This window comes from Dendrobates tinctorius, unplaced genomic scaffold (genome assembly GCF_039654945.1).
Source record: "Dendrobates tinctorius isolate UK_male_01 unplaced genomic scaffold, ASM3965494v1 ptg000005l, whole genome shotgun sequence".
NCBI classification, from domain to species: Eukaryota; Metazoa; Chordata; class Amphibia; order Anura; family Dendrobatidae; genus Dendrobates; species Dendrobates tinctorius.
The window spans coordinates 26,544,329-26,567,440 of record NW_027361673.1 but is presented as its reverse complement, the minus strand read 5'-3'; the positions used below and the strand labels follow the sequence as shown (position 1 = coordinate 26,567,440).

Sequence of the window (23,112 nt, the reverse complement as noted above, 5' to 3'; positions counted from 1 at the left end):
CGCAGCGCACACTAAACGCTGATGAGCGCGTGCAATCGCAAGACCCTGCGACCACCAGGTTAAAGATAGGAGAACATTGCGCGTGCGCCCGATAGCGCACGATGCGCAGCTAGATAAAACGCTAGTGTGAAACCAGCCTAAGACCCTGCTGTATGACCTCAGCGTGCCATGGCACGAATCGGTACACGCAATTATGATCACGGGGGGTTGATCCTGGAAAAGGGAGGTCTTTCATCCGTCTTTTAATCACTTAGATACCGCTGTCACAATTGATAGCATTATTTAAGGGGATAATTGGCCTTGTATCTTTTCAAAACAAAGTGGACCTTATACTGCAGGGTGCCAGCTGTCGTGCAGCTGTCACCTGACGGACTTTCAGCCGCGGGGCAGCACTGAAGAATAAGGCCCCTTAACAGCCACTGTTAAACAGCATATCGACTGTCATTAAGGGGTTAAATTGGACGGAATTGAATGTAGTAGTAGTGTGCATGTTACGTCCACTTCTCTATTCATTGTCAGTACCACTGGTAGTCCCTGTGGGAAATCTTAGACACCCTTATCTTGAGATTTGTTAGAGGTCTCAGAAGCCATACCTCCAGCAATCATATTCCTAATGTATTACGTGGTAACTTTTGTTCATGGGCAAGGTTTAATAAGATTGGATTTCCTGTAATTTTGTGTTTTGTTTTTTTTTCTTTTTTTTTTTTTTTTTATTTCTATCCATAGTCTGTCTGAACAAGTTTTACATAGTAAGCGCTTATTTCACACTCAACAACCTGCGAAATCTGTGTTTTGGAAAAGGAACAGTCCTCCTCTGCAGAAGTACGGTAAGGTTACATAACTTGGGGCGTAGTATTCAGAGTAAACTATAAGGATTAGAATGTAAGCCTGAATATTTTTGGAGCCCTAAATTATGTCCATGGCAGTTGTATAATGTATATTTACATTATTGTGTGTTCATGGCCGAAACTATTGGCAGCATTGAAATTGTTTAAGAAAATAAAGTGCTGTATTTTTCGAACTATAAGACACATCCGACCATAAGACGCACCCCAAATTTTTAGAAGGAAAATAGGGAAAAAAAATGAATGTGTCAAATGGGGTCTGTTTTACAGTCCGAATTCAGCTTACCTGGAGGCAACTCTGGTGGAACGGGGTCGCAAGAGATTTTCGGTGGTCCGGCGATATGACTCCCATCCCAGGCAGGTGCAGTGAGCTCCCGGAAATCCCATCCCAGGCTGGTGCGACAGGTTCAGCGGTGGTACTTGAGGCTCCACCGGCATCCTGTGAAATCCCAGAGGCCCCTCATATCCATTGCTGTGATGCGGTGGCCTCTGGGAATGCACCGCCCTTGGCGACCATTTTCCCGGAGGCCACCGCATTACAGCAGATTGAAATCTCGGCAACGAGATCTCGGGAGATGAGATCTCGTTGCCGAGATCCCAATCTGAGCATGAGGAGGCTGTTTTCCCAGAGGCCACCGCATCGCAGCAATGGATGTGTGGGGGGCCTCTGGGCTTTCACAAAATCCCGGCGGAGCCCCCCCGCACCACGGAGCACCACAGTCAAACCTGCTTCACCAGCCTGGGAAGCGAGTGTGATCATCGCCCAGCATCGTCGTATCGGGACCACCGCGGAATCACCTGACTCGTGCTGCAGCCACAGTATTTGTAAGTATATTCCGACTATAAGACGCACCCCCATTTTCCCCAAAACATTTTGGGAAAAAAGTGTGTCTTATAGTCCGAAAAATATGGTATTTCTCCCAGAAAATTATTGCAATTACACATTTTGTTATACATACAGTATGTTTATTTCCTCTTGTGTATTGGAACAACTCAAAAAAGAGGTAAAAAAGGCAAATTTATTTTACTCATTTAAATAACGCCATTAATTCCACAGCGCTTTGCAGACATTATTGGCACTGTCCTCGATGGGGCTCACAATCTAAGTTCACTATCAATATGTCTTTGAAATGTGGGAGATAACTGGAGTACCTGGAGGAAACCCACGCAAACACAGAGAACATACAAACTCCTTGCAGATGTGGACCTTGGTGAAATTTGAACCCAGGACCCCAGTGCAGCAAGGCTGCAGTGCTAACCAATGAACCACCGTGCCGCTTTGGACATAATTTCAAATAAAACCCCAAAAATGGGCAGGAAAAAAATGTTGGCACCTTAATATTTTGTTGCACACCCTTTAGAATAAATAACTGTAATCAATTACTTATACCTCTCAACTGAAATTTTTGATCACTTCTTTTTTGCAAATTGAGGGGTGTTTTCTTTCAGCAGCAATTTGTAGATCTCTCCACAGGTATTCAATGAGGTTTAGATCCAGACACATTACTGGCCACTTGAGAACTATCTAGCTTTTTGTTTCCATCCATTTCTGGGTGTTTCTTTAAGTTTCTTTGGGGTTATTGTCTTGCTGCAAGACCCATGACCTAGGACACAAACCAAGCTTTGTGACATTGGGAACTACATTGCCACCCAAAATCCTTTGGTAATCTTCAGATTTCATAATGCTTTGCACAAAGTCAAGGCACCCAGTGCCAGAGGCAGCAAAACCTCTTTGAACCTTCACCATATTTGCCTGTGTTCTTTTCTTTGTAGGCCTCATTCCGTTTTTGGTAAATAGTAGTATGATGTGCTTTACCAAGACTTTCCCAGAAGCAGGGGCGTAACTACCACGGTCGCAGGATTCGCCACTGCGACCGGGCCCAGGGGGAGTCAGGGGCCTGGCAGGCATATCTCCCAATCGTCCCGATTCTCGCGGGACAGTCTCATTTTTGACACCCCACCCTCGTCCTGCACTGCACTGAGCCGCCACGCCCCCCCATGCACCCCATCCTTGCCCTCCCGTAGAGACCCACCGCACTGACAGTAGCCTGTCGCTAGGCTGTTTTCTCCAATGTGCGCACAGGACCTGTGATGAGGTCACAGGAGGAGAGGTGTCAGGAGTCACATGATCAGGGGCCTCAGTCTATGCAGGACTCTGCTTGTTGGTTGTCATAATGCTGGATGAGGTAAAGTTTGTGTGGGGTCAGGAGGGGTTTACAGTGTGGATGTAGCAGAGCTGTGTGTGTACAATTTTGGATGGAGCGGAGCCGTGTGTACAAGGTTTATGGAGCGGAGCCGTGTGTGTGTACGAGGTGTACGGAGCGGAGCCGTGTGTGTGTGTGTACGAGGTGTACGGAGCGGAGCCGTGTGTGTGTGTGTACGAGGTGTACGGAGCGGAGCCGTGTGTGTGTGTGTGTGTGTGTACGAGGTGTACGGAGCGGAGCCGTGTGTGTGTGTGTGTGTGTGTGTACGAGGTGTACGGAGCGGAGCCGTGTGTGTGTGTGTACGAGGTGTACGGAGCGGAGCCGTGTGTGTGTGTGTACGAGGTGTACGGAGCGGAGCCGTGTGTGTGTGTGTACGAGGTGTACGGAGCGGAGCCGTGTGTGTGTGTGTACGAGGTGTACGGAGCGGAGCCGTGTGTGTGTGTACGAGGTGTACGGAGCGGAGCCGTGTGTGTGTGTACGTGGTGTACGGAGCGGAGCCGTGTGTGTGTGTACGAGGTGTACGGAGCGGAGCCGTGTGTGTGTGTACGAGGTGTACGGAGCGGAGCCGTGTGTGTGTGTACGAGGTGTACGGAGCGGAGCCGTGTGTGTGTGTACGAGGTGTACGGAGCGGAGCCGTGTGTGTGTGTACGAGGTGTACGGAGCGGAGCCGTGTGTGTGTGTACGAGGTGTACGGAGCGGAGCCGTGTGTGTGTGTACGAGGTGTACGGAGCGGAGCCGTGTGTGTGTGTACGAGGTGTACGGAGCGGAGCCGTGTGTGTGTGTGTGTGTGTGTGTGTGTGTGTGTGTGTGTGTGTGTGTGTGTGTACGAGGTGTACGGAGCGGAGCCGTGTGTGTGTGTGTGTGTGTGTGTGTGTGTACGAGGTGTACGGAGCGGAGCCGTGTGTGTGTGTGTGTGTGTGTGTGTACGAGGTGTACGGAGCGGAGCCGTGTGTGTGTGTGTGTACGAGGTGTACGGAGCGGAGCCGTGTGTGTGTGTGTGTACGAGGTGTACGGAGCGGAGCCGTGTGTGTGTGTACGAGGTGTACGGAGCGGAGCCGTGTGTGTGTGTGTGTGTGTGTACGAGGTGTACGGAGCGGAGCCGTGTGTGTGTGTACGAGGTGTACGGAGCGGAGCCGTGTGTGTGTGTACGAGGTGTACGGAGCGGAGCCGTGTGTGTGTGTACGAGGTGTACGGAGCGGAGCCGTGTGTGTGTACGAGGTGTTCGGAGCGGAGATGTGCATGTGATTTGGCATGGGGGGACCCCATTTGAAAGTTCGCACCGGGGCCCATAGCATTGTAGTTATGCCACTGCCCAGAAGGATTTTGGCAAACTGCAGTTTAGCTGTTTTATCTATGTGTGAGTAGTGAGGTCCTCTTGGGTCTCCTGCCATAGCAATTGATTTTGTTCAAATATCGACTGATAGTTCACACTGACACTAATGCATCCTTAGCCTTCAGGATAGCTTGAGTTTTTTTGGAACTTGATTGGGGCTGCTTATTTACCATCTGGATTATCTTGTTTTGCAACCTTTCAGCAATTTTTCTCTGCGGTCCACATCCAGAGAGATTAGCTACAGTGCTATGGGTAGTAAACGTCTTGATTATGTTGCGCGTCATGGATAAAGGAACAGCAAGATCTCTGGAGGTGGACTTGTAACATTGAGGTTGTTGATATTTTTCAACAATTTTGCTTCTCAAGTCCTTAGACAGACAGTTCTCTTCTCTGCTTTCTGTTCTCCTTACTTATTAAAGCACACACAGACACACAATGCAAAGATTAAGTCAACTTCTACACTTTTTATCTTGTTTCAGGTGTGATTTTTCATATTGCCCACACTTGTTACTTTCCTTAGGCGAGTTTGAGCATCACATGCTTGAATCAGAGTTGTTTACCCACAGTTTTGGAAAGGTGTGAGCGACTTTGGCCTGACCATTGTGACATTAATTTACTGCAGAAAGACAGTGTAATTTCACTGCATGATCACTGTTATACACAAGATCCACTTCAGACCTAGTACTAGGATATTAGGTGTGTTAAAATCCTCTGCTTTTTCCCACAGTGCAACAATGTGATATTCCCTCACACCTCCAATGGGAGCTGTCCCTTCTGATTAGTGCTGAAGTCAATGAAGGGTTACTTGGATTCATTACTGTGTCTCCTGAAGTCATTGCAGGCTTCTTTAAGACATGCAAAGAAATAAATTAAATATAATTTTATCCTTTACTTATGCAACATAAACTTATTTTTTCTTGTCTGTCTCTTGCTTTGTATATTTGTGCTCTCAAGTGTGGAGGGAGATCTTAGGCGTCTTATGAAACAAAATTAAAATTGCTTTGTTTCCTCTGAATCAAACCATTCAGTGTTACAACTATGCATTTGGAAGAAGTCAAGAAGAGAATCACACTTATTTAAACACAGCCATTTAGTATTGTATGTAAATGTCACAATCCTTGTACATTAATGCCTTTCTCTACATATTATAGATACATGCATGTATCTTCTATGGGACCAATTTGTTCCATCTCCCCTACAAAAACCTGTTTAGTATTGTGAGTTCCTGGTTGGACCCAACAGTAACCCAGATAGGCTCCCCCTAGAGGTTGTGGCAGTAGAGGTAGAGACCCCACTGAACCCCGAGCTGGAGATGTCGCCTGGTAAGTTTGGGACAGCTCAGTTCCAGGGTCACACATAAAGAGACAGCTGTAAAAACCGCAGGTTTAAAAAGAACGCTGGGAACCGGGAGTGTGTGGTCACGGAGGCGACTGGGGACGCACGCACAAACCCTTTAGCATTGGCCAAGGATGTGGCCGGGGGTCAGGGTAAAATAGAGTGCTCGCTAGACAGCAGTGTCGGGAGGCTATGGTTCAGGTGCGACGTAATACGGATGTATGCTCGGAGTTGCCGGCGCACACCGAGGCCTTTCAGCGTGATAGTCACTGACGCACGGGTAAGGGTGTGGAGGAATTGGTACCAAGGGCCCGAAGGCAACTAATGTGACAGGATGAGCTGCGGGGTTAGTGAACCCAAAGTAAACATGGTCGAGACCACCCAAAACTGGCCCAAATCTACAGTTAAACATAAAAGTGGGAATGTTGTCTGCAATGGAAAGCGGGGAGATGGGTGGTCCCGTAATGAAGTATGGAGGAGAAACGCAAAGGGGAGGGATGCATGTGCCGATCAATGGTTCTGGTCCCTACTTAGTTTTTTTTAGTGCAGTATCGGGCGGGGATGTCACAGGGTCATGCGGATGCCCTGTCTCGGGGGGGGGATATGTGAGGCAGTGACCTGTTTCAGGTTGGGGTCGCTTTTTGTTCTCCCCCAGGATGAGCACGGAGGTGTATTGGGGCCATGAGGGAGAATTGCAGTTGCAAGCGTAGCTGCTATTGCAATGGTGAAGCAGTGACTGATGTCACAGGTAGGGGTCACTGTGTGTTCTCCCCAGGGTGTGCATGGAGGCTTATGAAGGCCATAGGAGTGCGTGGCAGTCACGGGCATAGCTGTGACTGCAATGCAGACTAAAAATAATAAAAAAATAAGTGTTAGCCTTGGACATGCTACTGTCTGAGGCAGCTGTAGGGAAACCTGCTCTGGGATGTTGTGTTGTGAAACTGACTACAGGATAGTAGTCGTGCAGTCCGTTTCATTCCAAGCCCGGGTTTTCTATGTGGCCACAGGTTCTTTTGTTAAAAACCCTGCAGAAAAGGGTTTGGGTGTGTCAGTGTCAGGGCCAGAGTAAATTGGTGCTTGTTACTGTGCAGAACAGTTGGTGTTGCAGAGCACAGCCTGTGTGAGGCAGCACAGGACAGAGGGGAGCCTATATGCCTGGCACCTGGCAGCGTTCACAGCAGTGCTATTGTCCACAGTAACTGGTCTCGGATGTGGATATCCTGTGCCCGGAGATGAATAAGAGATGTTTGAACTTTGTGGGTCACTGCATACAGTGCTACTGCAGCACTACATTATTTTGGGGGTTTGTGTGAAATTTAATCCATTTTGCCTTTTTTTTGTTTTGTGTTCTTCCAATACACACAAATGAAATAAACATTTGTACAACAAAACGTGTAATGTGTAATTGCAATTTTTTCTGGGAGAAATATTTCATCAGTAGTGTTCAAAATTGAAGAGTAAAGAAACAGGGATATGGTACTGGACCCATCAGCAGAAAATCAAAGTAGGCTAAGGGGTGCACAGGAAGAGGTTAATAAGGTATATTTGAGGAAAGCGGAGAGGAGGAGGGCATTCCAGAAAACGCAATTTTATGATGAAGGTGGAAAAACGGGCATCTGTTGTCAGTGGTGGTAGCGGCGCAGAGGGAATTGTCTTATATAAATTGAAGACTGATGAGGGAAGGGAAGTGGGGGACAGTGTATTTTGGGGGAGTTTAGGTGATTCTATAACACTGGTCAACAGCATTTTTGGTGCCAAAGATATTTCATCGAATTTAGGGTATTTTTGGGGTGCTGATTCTGAATATGTCATCAGTTTTGCCAGATTGGCTCAAGTTTTTGAGATTTTTGGTATCTTATTTATAGCACTTGTTGGTAAATGCGACGCATCATCTCATTAATTTCTTTGGATTAGTACTTGAACTGAGCAGTTCTCAATATAGTTTTGTGTTAATTAGTGTTCTAAAAGTTTGTTCATAGCTTGATTTTTGCACTAACTTTATGTTGTTGTCTGTTTTCCAGTGAAAAGCATGAACTCATCAAGAAGAAGTTGTCTTAACGATCCAGACTCATTCTGTTACATTTGTGGTGAATACACACTGCCAAAACATAGAAGAAACATAACAGACTTCGTAAAAAAAGTGTATTTTGCCTATTTTGGGGTTATGCTTGGGGACCAAGACAAGTTTTGGGCACCACACATAGTGTGCAAAGCATGTATCGAATTATTACGAAAATGGAGCAAAGGACAAAGAAAAAGCTTCAAATTTGGTGTTCCAATGGTGTGGAGAGAGCCAAAAAATCATCATGATGACTGTTATTTATGGTAAACACAGGTACAGGCACATCTTCACAATGAGGGACAGGCCTTCTTGCAGATTCCATGTTACTCCCATTTTCGTTTCTTATGCTTATTGAATCCTTGCACTTGCACTGCACAGAAATAACAGTCATCATGATGATTTTTTGGCTCTCTCCACACCATTGGAACACCAAATTTGAAGCTTTTTCTTTGTCCTTTGCTCCATTTTCGTAATAATTCGATACATGCTTTGCACACTATGTGTGGTGCCCAAAACTTGTCTTGGTCCCCAAGCATAACCCCAAAATAGGCAAAATACACTTTTTTTACGAAGTGTGTTATGTTTCTTCTATGTTTTGGCAGTGTATATTCACCACAAATGTAACAGAATGAGTCTGGATCGTTAAGACAACTTCTTCATGATGAGTTCATGCTTTTCACTGGAAAACAGACAACAACATAAAGTTAGTGCAAAAATCAAGCTATGAACAAACTTTTAGAACACTAATTAACACAAAACTATATTGAGAACTGCTCAGTTCAAGTACTAATCCAAAGAAATTAATGAGATGATGCGTCGCATTTACCAACAAGTGCTATAAATAAGATACCAAAAATCTCAAAAACTTGAGCCAATCTGGCAAAACTGATGACATATTCAGAATCAGCACCCCAAAAATACCCCAAATTCATTAAAATATTTTGGACACCAGAAAAAAAAATTTTTTTCGTTGACCTGTGTAATCAGTTATATTCTTCGGGATTGGGGGACTCATTTGGGGGCATAGAGGGTTTTCTTCAGGAAGCAGGGCTCCAGAGTATTAAAGACAGTGATAGGAGGAGACTGGAGGTACCCATAACAAAAGAGATTGAAATGGCTATTATATCTATGGCTAATAATAGGGCCCCAGGGGCAGATGGTATCCCTATTGAAATTTACAAATAATTAATTGATATGGTAACACCCAGACTGCAAAAGGTTTTTGAAGAGGCTCTTTGGGAGGGTGGATTACAGGCATCCATGAGGAAGTCGGTGTTGGTCATTCCGAAAGAGGGAAGAGATCCGGAGTTGGCATCTGCCGTCGGGCGATAGGGGCAGCAGGGTTGTGGTATCATCGGACGCACATAAAGCGTTTGATAGTGTGAAGTGGAAGTATCTTTGGAGGGCGTTGGAACGCTTTGGTTTTGGGCCGACCATTATTTCATGGATACGGTTGTTTTATACTTCCCCGACTGCTAGGGTCAGAGTTAACGGGCAAATGTCTGGGAGCTTTGCGCTTCATTGGGGGACTAGGCAGGGGTGTCCGCCGTCCCCGCTACTTTTTGCTTTGGCAGTGGAGCCCTTGGCGCAGACAATTAGGAGGACGGCTTTGGTTAAAGGGTTCAGATATGGCTTGGTAGAAGAAAAGATATCACTGTATGCAGATGATGTGTTGCTTTTTTTGGAGGATCCCGGAGAGTCTTGTTGGAAGCAATGGATATTATTAAAACATTTGGGTCTATATCGGGATTAGAAATTAACTGGGAAAAATCCACTGTCATGGCTGTAGATGATTGTGTTGTTGATTTGCCAGTGTCGGGGGAGGGTAGTAGGTTGGCAGTGGTGCGGCAGTTTAAATACCTGGGCATTCAGGTGGCACTTCAGATTTCGAGCTATGCAGATTTGAATCTGATTCCACTCTTGAGTAAGTTTAGGAGTAAAGTAGGGGCGTGGTGTAAACTATATCTTTCAGTATTGGGAAGAATTAATCTGATTTAAGATGATTTTGATGCCTTCTGTACATCTTGCACAATGCCTATATCTGCTTCCCTAAGCGGTGATTTCGTACTATTGACTATTTAGGGATCTTGTGTGGGGAAAATAGCGGCCAAGGATCAGACTTGAGATATTGCAAAGGCTCAAGGATGGAGGGGGACTGGCACTTCCGAACCCTTGGATTTATTACTTAGCTGTTCAGGGCCAACAGGTGAGGGGGTGGAGGGATGTGTCTGGGGCTGGTTCAATACAAAGGGTCTTGGTCCAGGTGATGGGGAGGGATCCCTGGGTTCAGGGGTTGGAGGCAGGAAGTTTTAGGAGGATGGGTTTGATGTATCCTACTTTAGCGTTGATACATAAAGACTGGGAGGCAATTAAAAAGATTAGGAGTTTGGAACACTTGACAAATTTTTCCCCGATATGGCAAAACGAGAATCTAACGGAAATTGTTAAAATGGGAGGATTTAAAAATTGGAGGAGACTGGGAATACAGTACATGGTTCAGGTGCAGGACGCTCAGGGACTGATGCCCTTTGGAAAGTTGCAGGAAGATTATTGGCTACCGGAGGTCTGCAGATTTCAATATGGGCGGTTTAGGCATGCTTATGGTACGCAGAGTAGGATGATGAATATGGAGATTCACAAGGATATATTGATTATGTCTGTGCAGAGGGGGGAACAAAAGGGGTAGTGTCGGGCATTTATAAGGACCTAATGCATACTTTTTAAAATAATTATCTTATTAGAACACAGGGGAAATGGGAGGAGGAGTTGGGTAGGATAGAGGAAGATAAATGGGAAGTGATTATGGAATATATACCCCAATTATCGCTGAGTGAACCGGGCAGACACTCGCAGATATGTACTCCATAGAGTATATAGGACTCCTGAGCTGCTGTATAGAGCGGGTCTGAGACAAGACTTCTGAGTGTCCTCGGTGCCGAATGGAGGGGGCTGGAATTCTCCATATGTTATGGCAGTGTCCAAATCTGAACCCATATTGGACAGAGGTGCTTAATGCAATAGGAGGAGCGTATGGTTGTAGGATTGAAAGTGATCCTGTGGTGTGTATACTGGGATATGTATAGGAGGTTCAGGTACATAATAAATATAAGGTGGCAATAGCTAGATTATTATATATTGCGCGAAAACTGATCGCCAGATACTGGATAAATGAAGATCCGCCGACATTGAGGGAATTTTTCTTACTGTCTGACTATTGTGAACATGGAAAGAGCATTTACATTAAGAGAAAAGGCATAAGAACATTTGAGACACTGTGGACACCTTGGGTGGAGAGAAGAGGACCCTGAATTTAGGTTACACTATGCATTATTTGCTGCTCTTGTATGTGATGGAGGGGAGGGGGAGGGAACTTCTGAAACTAATGACCATTGTTAATGTTGTTTTCATTGCGATTTTTGTTCTATTGCTTTGTACCTTGAATTTGGTTAAATAAAAAATTATCTGATTTTAAAAAAAAAAAAAAAAAAAAAAAAAAAGTAAAGAAACGTGTGTGAAACAAACCAGAATGTGTATTATTAAACTTTGGAGTCCTCAAAATTACCTCCTAATACTCTTGACAGCTTTACACTTTCTTGTCACTCTCTCATGTAGTCACCTGCAATGAATTTTAGCAGTCTTTTGGGAGTTGCCTCTTATTGGGTTGAGGTTGGGTGATTGCGGATGTCATGTCATCTGACGCAGCACTCCATTTCTCTCCTTGGTCACGTAGCATGGAAATGTGTTTATTCAGACTCCCATGACCGCACCACGAGAGAGGGGATCCGCCCTATAGGAACAGGAAACCTACAGATACAAAAGGGCGGCACCTCTCCCACGCATCAGTTGGTTTCCTGTTCCTGAGGGGACGGGATCCTACAGAAGACCGGATCCCAGGCCGGCCAGCCGATACAGGTAGCGAGGGGGTCTCCTACCTCGGCCTGGTGCGGATCTCCTGGAGGACGCCTCGGTGGCCCAGGATGGGTGGCACGGCGGTGGCGTGTTCAGCAGGGAGCGGCGTCCGGAGGATGTTCGTCTCCGGGGTTAGGCCGCCGCCGGTGAGTATGTTCCCCCCGCAGGTATGGCGGCAGCACGGCTGCAGGGGGCTGTGACCGGGTGGCGCTGCTTCCGGAGCTCCCGGGCGTCCCGCGTGACTTCCGGTCTTTCCCGGGGTAGCGGTGACGTCAGGGGGCGGGCGGAAGATGCGCTTCCGGGTCGGCGCGCCACGAATCCAAGATGGCGGCGCCCATCGGAAACACCGATAGCGTCGGCTTTCGGACCGGGTGCAGCGCCAGCTGGGGTAGGGAGCCCTGTTAGGGGGGGGGAGGGGCGCGGCATGGATACTGCTGACCGGAGGAGGGGTATTTAGGCAGGACCCTGGCAGGGTACCTTGCCTTGGCCACATTACTACAAGCAGCAGCGTACAGCAGCAGCAGTGGTAATGGAGAGTGATCGAGAGCAACACCAGCAGCAGCAGCGGCAGAAGCAAGGGCGACAGCAGCGACAAGCATCACTGCCGCCCCTGGATGACCTTCGGCAGGTCAAACAGAAAAAGGTGTCCCGTGACAGCAATGAGCGGGCGGGACGAAGTGACCAGTCCACTCGTAAGAGCTCCTCCAGACAGACAGGAAGATCGACTGAGAGAAATCCCCCTCATTCTCCGGTACTTGATTGTGGCACTGGTAAGTGATCTTCGTGAAAGTTCACCCAGTGACGGGACCCCCCTTCTGTGTTTTTTTCTAGGGGAAAAAGGCTACAAGTAAGACTAAACTTAGGGAATGCGCACTCTGTGCATGCCCATTACCGGACCAATGCCTCAAAAAATTGTGCCCCCCTTGTATTCAGCAGACGGTGGCAGAAGAGTCGCCCGCGGTAGCGGCGAGTTTAAGGGACATTGTCAGGGCAGAAATGAGGGAAACCCTAAAGTCCTTGTCCCAGCCGGAAAGTCTAAGGGGCGAGGTCCCGGTGGAGTCCGATTCCTCGGTAGAGTGGAGAAAAAGCAGAGTCTCCCAGGCTTCATCTCCCTCGTCCTCCCCAGGAGAAGAGGACTCGGGGCGATTTTGTCTGCCTCTTGACCGGGTAGACAAGCTGGTCAAAGCAGTCAGAGGGACAATGGAGGTAGAAGAGCCTAAGCCCCAATTATCCATGCAGGATGTCATGTTCTGTGGGCTGGAACAGAGGAAGCGGTGAGTCTTCCCATTAAATCAAAAGATCCAGGATCTGATCCACAGAGAGTGGAAAAAACCGGATAAAAGAGGGTCGCTACCACCAGCCCTCAAACGCAGATACCCCTTCGACGATCCGGCAGTAAATACTTGGGACAGAGCCCCCAAATTAGACGCAGCCATTGCAAAGGCATCGAAAAGATCCTCGCTTCCCTTTGAGGACATGGGATCCCTTAAAGATCCCCTAGACAGAAAGGCAGATACTTTCCTTAAAAACACCTGGGAAATGGCGGCCGGGTCCTTAAGACCAGCAGTGGCATCAACGTGCACGGCCAGGTCCATGATGGTCTGGTTGGACCAGCTGGAGTCACAATTAAAACAGGGTACATCAAGACAGACAATTCTTGGGGCCCTACCAACCATCCAAGAGGGAGCAGCCTTCCTAGCAGATGCCTCAGCGGATGAAGTGAGAATGGCCGCCAGAGCAGCAGGTCTTTAATGCAGCTCGTAGAGCCCTGTGGCTAAAGTGCTGGCAGGGAGACATTCAGTCCAGGGCAAAGCTCTGTGCGATTCCATGTGAGGGCGAATATTTGTTCGGCGCTGTCCTAGACGAGCTGCTTGAGAAGGCGGGGGACGACAAGAAAAAATTCCCAAACCTTTCGTCTGCGTCCTACCGTCGTCCATTTGGTAGAAGGAGGTTCGGCCAGGGGAGAAGGCGCAACTCTTCGCCTATTAGAGATCGCCCCAGATGGGAAGACAGAAGGAGAAGAGGTACGGGCTATATGTTCACACGCTCGTCGAGAGATCAAAAGAGACCAAATCAATGACTAGCAATTCCCGTGGGGGGTAGACTGTCATCCTTCTTCCCGGCATGGTCACAGATTACAAATAGTGACTGGGTGCGCAAGGTAATATCCACCGGGCTTAGATTGGAGTTTACCCAGGTCCCGCGGGATACCTTTAAACTAACCCCTTTAAGATCTTCTCCTCGAACAAGCGGCTCTAGAAGCGGAAGTCTTGAGCCTATGCCAGAAAAATGTCCTGGTAGAGGTTCCAGAAGCTGAAAGGGGAAGAGGGTTCTACTCTCCCCTGTTTCTAGTACAGAAACCTGATAAGACATTCAGAACGATTATAAACCTTCGTTTCCTTAACGAGTTTTTGATTTTTGATTAATCGTACATTTAAGATGGAGTCCATTAATACAACAATAAAAATATTGTTTAAAGGTTGTTTTATGGCAGTCATAGATTTGAAAGATGCGTACTATCATGTACCTATCCATACAGACTTCCAGCAGTTCCTGAGAGTGGCGGTTTCAGTAAGTGGCACAGTGCGTTATTATCAGTATAGAGCCCTTCCCTTTGGTCTCTCAGCAGCACCCAGGGTATTTACAAAGATAGTGGCCGAAGTTATGGCTCATTTACGGGAGGTTGACGTCTTAATCATCCCATATTTAGATGATTTCTTGATTGTGGGAAAATCGGTGGGTCATTGTAGATCCCAGATAGAAAAAGCTAAATCCAGATTAGAAAACCTCGGATGGATTTTAAACTACGAGAAATCCCGACTCCAGCCCTTAAAAATACAGAAGTTTCTAGGCTTATTACTAAATTCAGAAACTCAGCAGTGCCTGCTGCCACTAGATAAATTGCAAAAGATACAGGAGCAGGTTCTTCGGGCAATTGATAATCCATCTATGACCCTCAGACAGGCCATGTCCCTGTTAGGCTCTCTAACTTCATGCATCCCAGCAGTCAGGTGGGCACAATTCCATACTAGAGCCCTTCAGAACGACGTCCTGATTAATAGCAGGGCCTTGGAAGGCTCCTTACAAGGTCGAATGTTGCTAAGCCCCTCAGCTGTTACATCGCTTAGATGGTGGCTCGATAGCGAGAACCTAGCATCAGGGGTGCCCTGGATAACACAGATAACCCGTATTATAACGACAGATGCTAGTTCCTTCGGTTGGGGAGCCCATATGGGGGACATAGTGGTACAGGGACATTGGGATTCTGATTCTGAAATCTCATCCAACCAGAGAGAGCTATTGGCGATAGAACGGGCAGTCAAGAAACTCATTATGTACCTACAGGGCCATCACGTGAGGATACACTCGGACAACCAGGTAGCGGTAGCATATGTCAACCACCAAGGTGGAACCCGCTCCAGCGCTCTGATGCAGATAACGGAACGGCTCCTTCAGATAGCAGAGAGAAATTTTCTATCTTTAACCGCGCTCCACATCAGCGGAAAGGACAACGTAAGAGCAGACTTTCTAAGCCGCAAGACTCTAAGGCAAGGAGAATGGGCTTTGAACAAAGATATTTACCACCAGATTGTCCGCAGATGGGGTCAGCCAGAGGTAGACCTCTTTGCCACCAGAGAAAACAGGAAAGAAAAATCGTTCTGCTCTCTGAACCCCAGGGAAAATCCCCTGGCGGTGGATGCCCTCCTGATAAGATGGGACTTTTCTCTGGCATACGCCTTCCCGCCATTGAATCTTCTTCCTCTGGTAGTCAGGAAGATCAGAGAGGATCGGGCAAAAGTCATACTAATTGCCCCCTTTTGGCCCAGGAGGACCTGGTTCGCATGGTTGAGGACCATGTCGGTATGCAATCCCTGGGTACTGCCGAACCTTCCGGATCTCCTCTACCAGGGGCCAGTCAGCCACCCACAAGTAGCGGGACTTCATTTGACGGCGTGGTGTTTGAAAGGTCACTATTAAAGGATAGAGGGTTCTCCAAGAACTTAATTGACACCCTCCTAAAGAGCAAAAAATTAACTACCACTAACATCTATGCTAGGACCTGGAAACGATTCCTGTCCACCTTTCACTTTGACGTCAGAGACGGAATTCCCACGAAACATATTCTGGAATTTCTCCAGAAAGGTTTCGAAATTGGGTCTCTCCACAAGTACGTTAAAAGTACAAGTTTCAGCCTTAGGGGCCCTGTTTGCAGATGATATTGCAAAAAATTATTGGGTAGCGAGGTTCATCAAAGCAGCGGCCAGATCGAGACCTATACACAAAGACAGATGTGTGCCGTGGGACTTAAACTTAGTCCTTACAGCCATGACGGAAAGTCCGTTTGAACCTTTAGATTCTGCCTCACTAAAGGTTATATCTCTTAAGACAGCATTTCTGGTAGCGATAACATCCGCACGTAGGGTGAGCGACATACAGGCACTTTCCAGATTGCCCCCTTACACAGAGTTCTTGCAAGATAGAGTAATCCTAAGGCCAGATCCAGCATACCTTCCCAAGGTAGAAACACAATTCCACAGGACACAGGAGCTAGTTCTGCCTTCCTTCCTCCCTAATCCAACCAACCCTAAAGAGCAAAAACTTCAGGCATTAGATATTAGGAGATGTTTACTTACATATTTAGCAGCCACGAATCCTTGGAAGAAGGAGAACGCATTATTCCTATCCTTCCAAGGTCCCAGGAAAGGATACAGAGTATCAAAACGCACGTTAGCAAGGTGGATTAGGGAGGCTATCTCTTGCCTACACAACAGGTGGCGGCCCAGCTCCACAGAATCTGAGGGCGCATTCCACTCGGGCCATGGCATCATCCTGGGCAGAAAGATCTGGAGTATCAATTGATCAGATATGTAAGGCGGCCACCTGGTCATCTTCTTCCACCTTTTTTAACCACTATCGATTAGACATGGGTGCCTCCTCAGACCTCACCTTCGGGCTAAGGGTGCTGCAGGCTGTAGTCCCTCCCTAAGTTAGTTTACATCTCTGTAATTCTCTCGTGGTGCTGTCATGGGAGTCCGAATAAAGTATTAAGTTACGTACCGGTAACGGTATTTTTCGGAAGCCCATGACAGCACCCTTAGTTCCCTCCCTTGTTCACGTATAGGGGTGCACTCCTTTAGAAGATTGTTCATAAAATTACCTTATGTGGGATGGTGTAAAATAATTCTGGTAAATAGGGTAGATAGGTTGTATATATTATATGTTGTGTACTAACCATGGTAGCCTCTCAAGCTCTGTAATCCAACTGATGCGTGGGAGAGGTGCCGCCCTTTTGTATCTGTAGGTTTCCTGTTCCTATAGGGCGGATCCCCTCTCTCGTGGTGCTGTCATGGGCTTCCGAAAAATACCGTTACCGGTACGTAACTTAATACTTTCGGGTCCCTGTCCTTTTGCAGCACAAATAATGGTCCCATGTAGTTTAAACTAGATGGGATGGCATATTGTTGTAGTATTTCAGGCCTGCCAGGCTGGTTACGTATGCCTTGAATTTGAAATAAATCACCTACAAGGCACCTCCACACCATTGCACTTCCCCATCCAGGTAGAAACCATCCACTCACCTTTAAGGATCTGCGTCTCACAAAGACATGGTGGTTGGTTGTAAAAATCTTAGATTAGGACTCATCAGAGAACAGTACAAATTTCCACTCCTCTAATGACCAGTAATTGTGTTGCTCCTTGTTTAAGGTCTTCAATAGTGGCTTATTTGCAGCTATTTGACTAAAGGCCTGCTTTTTGCAGTGTCCTCTGTACACTTTATGTTGAGATTTGTTTGCTACTTGATATTTGTGTATCATTCATGAAGACTATTATCTGAGATGCTGTCAGTTTGCGGTAACTCTGATGAACTTATCCTGTGCATCAGAGGTAATTCTTGGTCTTCCTTCATTTCCAGGAGCAGTTTTCATGAAAACCAGTTACATCATGGTGATTTGATAGGTTTACAGCACTGGAGGATACGTTAAAGATTCTATCAATTTTCTGGACTGAATTTTATGACTTAAACAACAATCCATCATTACTGTCATGGTTTGGGCAGGGTTCTTGCCCTGCACTCACAGGGTTAAGTGTATGTGGCCTCTTTCTGGATCTGGCAGGGGTATTTATACTCTTTACCAAGGTTCTCTGTCAGCTATACTTTTGCCCTTGGCTTAGTTTAAGTGACCCCAGTGCGTTTGTGCCTTGTGCAGTGTGCATGCTTCTGTGTTTGATATCTTGGCTTCTGACCCGGTCTGTCCCTGTTGTGCGCTTGCCTGCCGTTTCTGTACCGTCTGTTGCCCATTCTGGTTTACTGATCTCTTGCTAAGTTCTGACTTTCTGTTCTGTCTAGACCTCTGGTATTGTCGTGCTATCTCGTGCTTTTGACCCCGGCCTTATCTGGTTTACGTCTGTCTATGCCCCTTGGTAACCTTGTCCTGGAATCACCCTTTTAGGAGTTCTTCTGCTCCTAGCTTTCTGGAGCTTAGACCACACCCCCAGCAGTCAGGTGCTTCAGGTCCTGTTAGTACACATCCTCTGGGATCTGCTCCTCTCCCTAGGAAACCCGGTAAGCCCCTGCAGCAACGTGGGTTTCTCAGGGTCCAGACACTGGCTTGATGTCAGTTCTGGATATCCTGACATTTACTTTATCTTTTACTTGAGTGGTTCTTGCCGTATTTTCGATTAGAACAGTTGTGGAATAGGGCTCAGCACTGGATAGATATGTGTGACAGCTGCCTCTTCAAAACACACCTGATGGTGAAAATCCACCTGAAGGCATGGGATTCAAGTGCTTTTCACAAAATTATTCCACCTGATACCTCATGAAAATGATCGAGAGAATGCCAAGGGGGTGTAAAACTGATAGGCTACAAGGGGAGTACTTTGAGGAATCTAGGTTTTAACACACATTCTGGTTTGTTTCACGTGCATTTCTTTGCTCTTTGTTCTGCGTGTTATTGCTGCCTTCAGTTAAAATCTACAATGTTCATATTCCAGGAAGCACATTGTATGAATGAATGTGTCCAAACTTTTGACTGGAACTATATCTATTATAGTGTATAAGGCCTTTTCCAGAGGAATGGTGTCTGTACATCTCTCTAAATTGAAATATACATGCTGAAATGAATTTGCATGCTTTTTTGGGAAGTTATGAGTAAAAGTGAGCTGTCTGACAAATCAACTCTCATTTTATGACCAGCTTTAGATCCAATTTCAGCTTATTATTGGACACCACCTTGATTTAACATGTCACTTTTGTCACATTATTTTCAGGGATACCACATAGGCGTCATGAAAGTCTGTGCCAATCCGACCTGTGACGCCTATGTGGCGTCATGAATTTAAAGCCCCCTCTGCGGGTCGGGTGACCGGTGTCACTGAAAGGTCACCCGACCTGCAGGTACAGGGGGTTTTGTACTTCACCAAGGGGGCGTGGCTTCACCCCCACGTGGCTACGATCGCTCTGATTGGCAGTTTCACTTTTAACAGCCAATCAGAGCGATGGTAATATTTCATCAATGAAAATTGATGAAATATTACAATCCAGCCATGGCCGATGCTGCAGTAGCATCAGACATGGCTGGAGACTGATCCGACCCCTCCACCCCCACACACGACTCACGGGGCGGATCGGCCCCCGATACCGACTGACGGCGGCAATGTGCCGCCGCCATCATCATCTGCTCCCCCTTCTCTCCGCTCCCCCCACCTTCCGACCCCCCCCCCCCCCCCTCACCCTCCCGGTACCTCCGATGTCCTGTTCCATGGGCGCCGCCATCTTGGAAAATGGCGGGCGCATGCGCAGTTCGCCCGCCGGCTGCAGATTCCATTCATTCATTTTGATCACTGTGATGAACTCTCACAGTGATCAAAATAGAATGAAAAGTAAATAAACCCCCCGTTTATCACCCCCATAGGCAGGAACAAATAATAAAATAAATTATTTTTATTTTTCCATTAGGGTTAGGGTTGGAAATAGGGTTAGGGTTGGAATTAGGGTTAAGATTAGGGTTAGGGGTGTATTGGTGTTAGGGTTATGGTTAGGGTTGGGATTAGGGTTAGGGATGTGTTGGGGTTAGGGCTGTGGTTAGAGATGTGTTGGAGTTAGGGTTGGAGTTAAAATTGAGAGCTTTCCACTGTTTAGGCACATCAGGGGGTCTCCAAGCGCGACATGGTGCAACCATTGGTTCCAGCCAATTTTACGTTCAAAAAGTCAAACTGTGCTCCCTCCCTTCCAAGCCCCGACGTGTGCCCAAATTGTGGTTTACCCCAACATATGGGGTATCAGCGTACTCAGAAAAAGTTGCACAATAACTTTGGGGGTCTAATTTGTCCTGTTATCCTTGGGAAAATAAAAAATTGGGGGCTAAAAAATTATTTTTGTGGAAAAAAAATGATTTTTTCTATTTTCACATCTCTGCGTTATAAACTTCTGTGAAGCACTTGGGGGTTCAAAGTGCTCACCAGACATCTAGATAAGTTCCTTGGAAGGTCTTGTTTCCAAAATGGGGTCACTTGTGGGGGTTTCTACTGTTTAGGCACATCAGGGGCTCTGCAAACGTAACGAAGACCGCAGACCTTTCCATCAAAGTCTGCATTTCAAAACGTCACTACTTCCATTCCAAGCCCTTACGTGTGCCCAAACAATGGTTCCCCCCATATATGGGGTACCAGCGTACTCAGGACAAACTGGACAACAACTTTTGGGGTGCAATTTCTCCTGTTACCCTAAATTGCTGGCTAAAAATCATTTTTTTTTTTAGGAAAAAAAATGATTTTTTATTTTCACGGCACTGCTTTATAAACTTCTGTGAAGCACTTGGGGGTGCAGGGTGCTCACCACACATCTAGATAAGTTCCTTGAGGGGTCTAGTTTCCAAAATGGGGTCACTTGTGGGGGGTTTCCACAGTTTAGGTACATCGGAGGCTCTGCAAATGTAACATGATGCCCGCAGACCATTCCATCAAAGTCAGCATTTCAAAATGTCACTACTTCCCTTCCGAGCCCCAGCGTGTGCCCAAACAGTGGTCCCCCCCACATATGGGGTACCAGCGTACTCCGGACAATCTGGACAACAACATTTTTGGTCCAATTTCTCCTGGTACCCTTGTGAAAATAAAAAATTGCGCACTAAAAAATTTTTTGAGGGAAAAAAATATTTTTTATTTTCACGGCTCTGCGTTATAAACTTTTGTGAAGCACTAGGGGGTTCAAAGTGCTCACTATGCACCTAGATAAGTTCCTTAGGGGGTCTAGTTTCCAAAATGGGGTCATGTGTGGGGGAGCACCAATGTTTAGGCACACAGGGGCTCTCCAAACATGACATGGTGTCCGCTAACGATTAGAGGTAATTTTCATTTCAAAAAGTCAAATGGTGCTCCTTCCCTTCTGAGCCCTGCCATGCGCCCAAACAGTTGTCCCCCCCCCACATATGGGGTACCAGCGTACTCAGGACAAACTGGACAACAACTTTTGTTGTCCAATTTCTCCTGTTAGCCTTGTGAAAATAAAAAATAGCGTGCTAAAAAATCATTTTTGAGGAAAAAAAATTATTTTTTATTTTCACTGCTCTGCGTTATAAACTTTTGTGAAGCATTTGGGGGTTCAAAGTGCTCACTACACATCTAGATAAGTTCCATAAGGGGTCTAGTTTCCAAAATGGGGTCAGTTGTGGGGGTTTTCACTGTTTAGGCACACAGGGGCTCTCCAAACGCGACATGGTGTCCGATAACGATTGGAGCTAATTTTCCATTCAAAAAGTCAAATAGCGCTCCTTCCCTTCCGGACCCTGCTGTGCTCCCAAACAGTGGTTTATGACCACATATGAGGTATTGGTGTACTCAGGAGAAATTGCCCAACAAATTTTAGGATCCATTTTATCCTGTTGCCCATGTGAAAATGAAAAAACTGAGGCTAAAAGAAAATTTTTGTGAAAAAAAAGTACTTTTATTTATTACAGATCAATTTGTGAAGCACCTAGGGTTTCAAAGTGATCACTATGCATCTAGAGAAGTTCCTTGGTGGAGTCTAGTTTCCAAAATGGGGTCATTTGTGGGGGAGCTCCAATGTTAAGGCACACAGGGACTCTTCAAACGCGACATGGCAACCGCTAAATATTCCAGCATATTTTCCATTCAAAAAGTCAAATGGCGCTCCTTCCCTTCTGAGCCCTGCCGTGCGCCCAAACAGTGGTTTATGACCACATACGAGGTATTGGTGTACTCAGAAGAGACTGCACAACAAATTTTAGGATCCATTTTATCTTGTTTCCCATGTGAAAATGAAAAAATTGATGCTAAAAGAAAATTTTTGTTGGAAAAATTAAAATGTCCATTTTTTCCTTCCACGTTGCTTTAGTTCCTGTGAAGCACCTGAAGGGTTAATGATCTTCTTGAATGTAGTTTTGAGTAGCTTGAGGGGTGCAGTTTTTAGAATGGTGTCACTTTTGGGTATTTTCTGCCATATAGTCCCCTCAAAGTTACTTCAAATGTGAGGTGGTCCCTAAAAAAAAAATGGTTTTGTAAATTTTGTTGTAAAAATGAGAAATTGCTGGTCAACTTTTAACCCTTATAACTTCCTAACAAAAAAAAATTTTGTTTCCAAAATTGTGCTGATGTAAATTAGACATGTGGGAAATGTTATTTAGTAACTAGTTTGTGTCACATAACTCTGGTTTAAAGGGAATCTGTCACCCCTTTTTTGAGATAATATATAATGATATCATTCACTTGTGTGTCACATAAGGATCCTCTTAGTACTTTTGCTTCCCCCTGACCCCGCACCTTTCATGCATAAATACCTTTTTTATATTGGTTCAGATGTTTGTAAACTGCCATGGTCCGTTCCGATGGGCGGGGCTTATTCACCTGCTCCCCCCCCTCCCTGTCTTGCTCCGCATTTCTTCTTGTGTAGAGCAAGACAGGGAGGGGGGGAGCAGTTGAATAAGCTGAATAAGCCCCGCCCAGCGGACCGGACAGCGGCAGTTTACATACATCTGAACCGATAAAAAAAAGGTATTTATGCATGAAAGGTGCGGGTTCAGGGGGAAGCAAAAGTACTAAGAGAATCCTTATGTGATACACAATTGAATGATATCATTATATGATATCTCACAAAAGGGGTGACCGATTCCCTTTAACAGAATAACAATTCAAAATTTGAAAATTGCGAAATTTTCGCCAAATTTCTGATTTTTTCACAAATTAATGCAAAAATTATCGACCTAAATTTACCACTAACATGAAGCCCAATATGTCACGAAAAAACAGTCTCAGAATCGCTAGGATGCCTTGAATCGTTCCAGAGTTATTACCTCATAAAGGGACACTGGTCAGAATTGCAAAAAATGGCTTGGTCATGAAGGGGTTAAACGAGGGGGACCAACAATTTTGACCGAAAGAGCTGTGTGTGTCTATATATGCATA

The 23,112-nt window shown here is 46.1% G+C and overlaps 1 protein-coding gene across 2 annotated transcripts in view; it reads left to right on the top strand.

Annotated features, from left to right (window-relative positions):
• The window catches only part of TOPAZ1 (testis and ovary specific TOPAZ 1), a 314,453-nt gene that overhangs the window by 70,437 nt on the left and 220,904 nt on the right, over positions 1-23,112 (top strand). For both annotated transcript variants that reach the window (XM_073568908.1, XM_073568899.1), the window contains exon 6: positions 727-827. In XM_073568908.1, the coding sequence (XP_073425009.1) occupies positions 727-827 (101 nt within the window). The remainder of the gene's footprint in view (positions 1-726; positions 828-23,112) is intronic.